The 6,757-nt window shown below is 38.4% G+C and overlaps 1 protein-coding gene across 7 annotated transcripts in view; it reads left to right on the forward strand.

The window, feature by feature from the left end:
• The window catches only part of LOC108749711 (protein Fe65 homolog), a 185,912-nt gene that overhangs the window by 72,718 nt on the left and 106,437 nt on the right, over positions 1-6,757 (forward strand). The window contains exon 1 of one of the 7 annotated variants that reach the window (XM_018488621.1): positions 3,009-3,509. The exons of the other annotated variants lie outside the window; for them this stretch is intronic. Within the exon in view, the coding sequence (XP_018344123.1) occupies positions 3,488-3,509 (22 nt within the window). The 5' untranslated portion in view covers positions 3,009-3,487. Of the gene's footprint in view, positions 1-3,008; positions 3,510-6,757 lie in introns of those variants that run through there. 7 annotated transcript variants of the gene reach the window in all.

Below are 6,757 nucleotides of genomic sequence, written 5' to 3' on the forward strand. Positions count from 1 at the left end.
AATGCTTTGAAGCATTTTTTTATTGGTCAGTTAGTAAAATTCTTTCTTCGATTACGATTCTAAATTAACGCTGTAATGGACATTTAATGTTTAGAATCTTTAACTGACGGAATGCTTCGCTCTAAATTGCTTGAATGGTTCTAAAATTACAGTTAAGATCCGTTCGAGTAGATACTGTTAGCGCGCTATTTTATCTTAGTTTTACGTTTAATGAACGATAAAGATAGAATGACACGAGTAGCGCCAATTCTCGAATGCAGCTTTAGATTTTTTTATTACTTAGAATTGTATCATGTGGATTAAATCACATCATTGGCCGCGATAAAGCTTCGTTCTTGTATAATAATGTGAGTGAGTTATTGTAGATTATATTCAATCATATGAAGTATTCGAAATACGTGCTAATTCGGACACAGTTCATATTCGATATAATTGCTTTCTAATTATAAGCGCATTATAATTGCATTCATCTGCAAATACCGGTTAATTATTTGCAAATTTGGGGTGCGCCGGATTTAATTCATCAGAACAGGGACGAGATTTGCTGCTACTATACACTTCATTGCGTCGATTGTCTGCTAAGCAGAGTGAATAAATTTCAGTTTTCTAGATATTTATTTATACGTTTTTGAATCAAAATATGCACACGTTAGATATATTCTCTCCAACAGTTATCAAAGCTTGAAACTTTTTCGAATTTTTTAGAATCACCTTAACGGGATTTAAGAAAACCAAATCAATAAATATGTACACAAATTAACCCGCATTAATTTTTACACGTGCATAAGAAAGGATAAATTATGACCGTCTTTCCCGGGCTAAAGTTGCAGCAAAATGCAAATAAAAGACGAATGGAAAATTTTACGAGGCACAAAATTTACGACTGACTTCTCCATTTTCCTTTTTTTTTCCTTCTCTGTCGGTGCATAAAACTTTCCTAGTAAATCCACATCTGGCAGCGTCCGATCGTAGTAACGGCAAAGTCGTGCGAGAGTCTTTTTACCACCAACGAGGATTTTTTTGTTCTTAAAATGAATGTTCAGTAATGTTAAACGCCTTATATACTTCCTCCTCCCTCCCTTTCTTTCTTTCATTCCTCTATTCTTTTAGCTTCGGTTTTACACGTGAAAGGATGTGAAAATGACTCATTTATGAATAATCGTCTGATTTATTCAATAAATCGTCGAGACATTGATGACTCATATAATATATATCGTTTATAAGGATACTAACGAACGTTCATACTTGTATATTTTGTTGCATGCGCGATTATCTTGGTGTTCATAAGAGTTAAAACGTAATGAGAACTCCAAAGCTTGACAAGGCTCATATATTGATCACGTAATTATAATAAATACATTAAATCTATAACACCAACATTGCATTAATAGAGTGTTAACGACAAGTTTTTAATCGATTGAGCGTCCTGATGAGATTTTACGGGAACCATGCTTTTATGAGAATCATATGTAACGTTGATTTAACACGTTAGCAGTCTTCCCCGGTGCGCATCATCCCCGGCTATGCGGTGCGGAATTTCATTTCGGTGACGACGACCTCGTAATGTCTGCGAAGAGAAAAAAAAGAGGCCCAACTCGAGCGCGGAATACAAACAGGAAGGTTTTCGGTTAACCCATTTTCTGGCCGAAAGAAAAATGGGCCTCGGTATGAGCCGTTGCTACGCAATTTATGGTCGTACGTTGCCTCCAGTTTCATAGTACAGATACGCCATGAAGTGTCCTGGCCTGAGAAAAAATCTGCGACTAACATCGAGGATTTCTTTTTTCTTTCAGACGGGCACACAGACTTTTCTTGTGAACAGAATAGTTTCCATCTGCATCGAGAAACTTTGTCGTTGCAGGATTACTGGATCAGGTATAGTTAATTAAGGACAACGTATATTAGATAAAAAATAACTCTCTCATGAATTTACAGTTTCAATAAATTCCGGGCATATAATGGACGTAACAACGTGTAAATATAAAACAGTGAATAAATACTAAAACGAACTGATGTAAATTGAACGCGGATTGTTTGTAAAATAAAAGAGAAAATGAGTGGAGAGTAGAGCAGGTTTTAAATTAAATGTTCAATCGCCAACTTTATTTGAACACATTTTATTTTTTTATTATATCCAAAGGATCAATTAGATAAATATAATTTCGCGCAAAAAAGTTTTCAAGTTCTAACACGCTAGAATATTTTCAGAGTTTCACTCTCGTGAGTATCTCTCGACGTTTCCGAAAGAAGAAGACAGTTGAGGCAAAATTGCTGCTAACAAACTGGCGCGATAGTGCCTTAATCCTTTCCGCAAGATCCTGAGGATCGTCCGTCCCGGCGTTGCATCACACGTCGTCCATAGATCGAACCGGCCATCCATCCCTACTCCGTGCGAAGCACATCTCCCCCCAAAGTCCGCAAATGCACCCTTACGCCCGCAACTTCTTTCTCGAACGTGCGAGAGAGTCCATGCGGATGACGTCATTCGGCGCACGATTGGCCGAGCTGGCGTTCACGTGACCAGCTTGGCCAGTGTCTGGAGGGTTGCTGAGAGACAGAAGGAGACGCGCGCGACAAGGCGAGTAGGGAGGAGCGAGGGAGGTGCGACAGAGAGAAAGAAATAGGGGTAGTAGATAGAACGACCAAGTAAGAAGGAGGATGAGAGAGAAAGGGAGTGAAAGAGAGAGAAAGGTACGGAGAGAAATCTCAAGGGATGAAGGAGGAGCGAGGATACATGACGCAAGGGGTGAGATAGAGAGAGAGAGAGAGAGACAAAAAATATGATAGGAAAGAAAAGACGATATATGGATGCTAGTGGAGTCACTGATGGAACGAAGGAGAGAAAGAGATAGCAGCACACATGCAAAGAGGGATGAGGAGAGGGGTAGCCGAGTGACGTGAGAGAGAGGGTGCTGGGGGGTGAAAGAGAGAGTAGAGGGGATCGCGATGCGCGCGAACGGAGAAGGGGGTGATCGCGAGTTTCGCCAGTCACACTGCGACGACCGCGACGCCCCAACGTCTCGGGGTGCTGTTTGTCCGCTCGTGACCTCGAAAAACCTCGTTGTAATAATCGTTCCCGACGTTTCCCGCGAACTCTCGGGCTCGATAACTTCCTGCAGTTATTTCCGATAAGATGAGTTAGAGGGATAGAACGAGGAGATCGAATTGCGCGATCAACGCGTCTCCCCCGACGACGAGTCTGTCGCAGAAGATATATATCGGCGATCGCGTTTCTCGCGTCATATGGTGATGCGTCATTCGTGCTGAACTCGAAATCCCGTGCCATCTTGGAAACTCTCGCCTCCCCCGTACCCCCGAAATCGTGCTCGTTTGCAAAAGAATGAGCTAATCGCGCGCGCGCTCGCACGGGGGGGTGGTAGTGCAAGGCGTCTCTCGCGCGTCGTTTTCGCGCTCGTCGCACTAGAGGTGCACCTAACCGGTGGGTGCCATCGAGGACACTTTTATAGTTGTGTAGAACGCGGCCACGATGGTCCTCCACGGAGCGAATCGTAAGTTATATGTCCCCCGTCGTCGTCACCCTTTCTGAGCACGTTCCACAACTTTATGAGACGGCCGACTTTATGGGACGTGTCATCTGTATAAAACATGTGTTTATATACATTTAATACAGTTAATATAATATTTGAGACACTATTAATTTAAGCTTTAAATTAATTTAAGCTTTAGAATCGATTTTTGAGGATAGCTATTTGAATCTCTTACAGAAAAATCTAACACTGACTAATTTAATACTAAAATGTAGGACAATAATTAATTACTTAGTTTAAGTATCAAGAAGCACTATTGTCCAAATAAGTAGTTAATTACTGTTTTAGTAATAAATCGACCAGTATATTAGATTTTTGTGAGGTTTTGCGGCCTTTATTAAAATGATTCTGATCAGAGTTATAAATATTGATTAATTTCATCTCGATTAATATTCATCATATATCAAATATTGTGACTAATTTCATCTTAATTAATATTCATCGTACACTCTTGATTGATATTCATCAAATGCTCTTAAATACGTATATGTTGCTCATAAGTGAAACGTGTTCAGATTCTTTCTTCTTTCCATCCTCCGATATACGCTTAGATTAGCAGATAGTAGTGCTCCTCGTGAAATTAGTCGCACCTGTATTATGTGTTCCCATCATAGTCAGATTAAGAAGTCAATTTTTTGAATAAGATTGCGTCTCTTATTCAACGAGGTCAACAGATGGTCGAACAACCGCCGTAATGAAAATTGCTCCTGCAGTTCTCCTCGAACTTACGTATGTTAGTACAATAACACCTTAATTTTTGTGTATACACCGAAAGAGCAATTTTGCTGAAGAATCTAAAAATTTAGCTAGATACAGATCTGAAAAATAATTTTGCTGAACCATCAAAACAATTAAGTGGGAGGACAAATTGATTGTTAGAATATCCAGACAATTTGCAGCATTGCTCATCATGCTTAACATTTTTGCAAAATTATTTTGATGGTCCAACAAAATTATTTTCAGATCTGTATCTGTCAAATTTTTAGATTCTTCAGCAAAATTGATCTTTTACTGTATATAATGATTTACTTCGCTCGTTCAATGCATCAGTCAATCACGTTGCCGTACATTTATGCCTTTCGCAATATGCGAAAGGTCTCCGTGTCAGTTCATTCTTTGCGCACTACACAATATAGAGGGGAGGGGGGAGGGGGTGTGTCGATTACAACGCACACAACAAAATTGTACGAAAAAAAACTTTGGTTGCGTGACGAAAGTACAGCTCTTTGCACGCGTTCGATCACGCGAAATCGGAGTGACGTGACAGAACAACCGACCGATTGGTCAGATAGTCTGACGAATGGTGAGAAGGGTACAATTGCACCTAAAGTTTCATTCCGCATCGTGACGCTTCGATCTTGCGATGAGACTTGATTATCTTATATTTTTGAGAAGCAAGGAATTTATATAAGTCGAAAGAGATTTAACTTAAAAAATTTTATATCGCCGACTTACGTTTCTCAAATTTTATATTGTCCTTCGCGATAACTTATTTCTTTAACGTTTCATTGCTCTTAATCATTATTTTTCACGACTCTTAAGATTTTAATTAAGGAATTCAAAATTGAATATGCACGAGAGCTTACAAAGTTAGCTGTTAACATTATATCTTATGTATTGCATGAGTAACTTCGATCGATGACGACTAAGAGCCAGAAGTAATTGCTTGGTGGTGGCTAATTGCAATTGGAAACTAGGAGGAAAGATATACATATAGCGTTGTTGCAGAGAACGTTGCGCTGTCCGTCGGGAAGTAGTTTGATTTTCGGATAATAACATATCAGCGAGAATGTATAAAATCGTGGGAAGGTTTTTACGTAACCGTGCGGTCGATTAGCGTGACGTGATGGAAACGGCAGGTCAAGTACGTCGTACGAATAACGAGAGGGGTGAAATCACAGGCCGCGGTCGATAAGTATCGCGGACACGGTACGATCGAAGGCCCATAAAAAATTTACGATGGCCAGGCAAGACCGATTGCATTTCGACGAGAGTGCAGTCGTGTCTAATTCCGAAATCGAATCATACGTTTGTCCGTTTCGAGAACGATAAAAATTATTTGTTATTCGATTCACGGATGATAAGGATCGTTTGTTAAAAAGCCATTTACTGAAACTGCAATAAAAATTTTATTCTTCTTGACACAGCAAAGGATTTTTTTTTACTAACTACACTGAAAGAACGATTTTGTTGAAGTTGTTGTCTAAAAATTTAGCTAAAGCTAAATCTGAAAATAAATTCGTTGAACCATCAAAATAATTAATAGGAATCTCAAGCATGATAAGCAATATCGTAAAAAGTTTTGACATTTTAGTAATCAGTTTAAATCGCTCTATGTAATTATTTTGATGACTCGATAGAATTATTTTCAGATCTGTGTCTAATTAAATTTTAAACACTTTAACAGTTTAAAGCCCTTCGTACAATAATTGAATATATATGGAAAAATTTTTATTCATTTGCAATGTTGTAATAATACAGTTGTTAACAATTGTAACAATTGTACATTGTTAACAACTGTATTATTACAACATTGCAAATGACTAAAAATTTTTCCATATATAATTATTCAATTAATATACGAAGGGCTTGATATATAAGGTTATTTTTAATCATTTTGAAATTTGTTAGACATCATTTGTATGACATGGTGTTACCATCACAAGAGATCGACGCGTAATGTGATCGATACGGCATACAGATACGCTAAAACATTATACGTTGACATACAACTACGACTCGCAATTCGCGACTCGGTTACGAACCATTAAGGGTTCTCTACATAGATGTCGTAGATGGTCGTGGAGTCTTACATCATAGGAAACCAACTAATCACAATCAAATATAAAGAGAATACTCGATTAGAATTGGTCAATTTCCTACGACTGAAGACTCCACGATCTTCTACGATTTCTATATATAGAGGACCCTTTATTGTGCTGAGGCCCTAATACGGATTGCTCCCTAAAACTTTTGTATGTGTGTATGTGTTTTTATGTGGAGTGGAGTCTAACTCTAAAGAGTCAAATCTCATTCTTCAAAATTGACATTCTTCAGAATTGAGTCATTCTTTTTCAATACTGGTTTAATCGTCATTCTTTGTCGCTCTTTAGATTCCATTCCAAAGAGAACAGATTATATGAAATTAGTGCAGTGTGATGGAATATAGGTGAGCGAAATACAGCATTTGAATAGTAAAAAGGATGAAA

The sequence above is a fragment of the Trachymyrmex septentrionalis genome, unplaced genomic scaffold (assembly GCF_001594115.1).
Source record: "Trachymyrmex septentrionalis isolate Tsep2-gDNA-1 unplaced genomic scaffold, Tsep1.0 scaffold31, whole genome shotgun sequence".
Classification (NCBI taxonomy): domain Eukaryota; kingdom Metazoa; phylum Arthropoda; class Insecta; order Hymenoptera; family Formicidae; genus Trachymyrmex; species Trachymyrmex septentrionalis.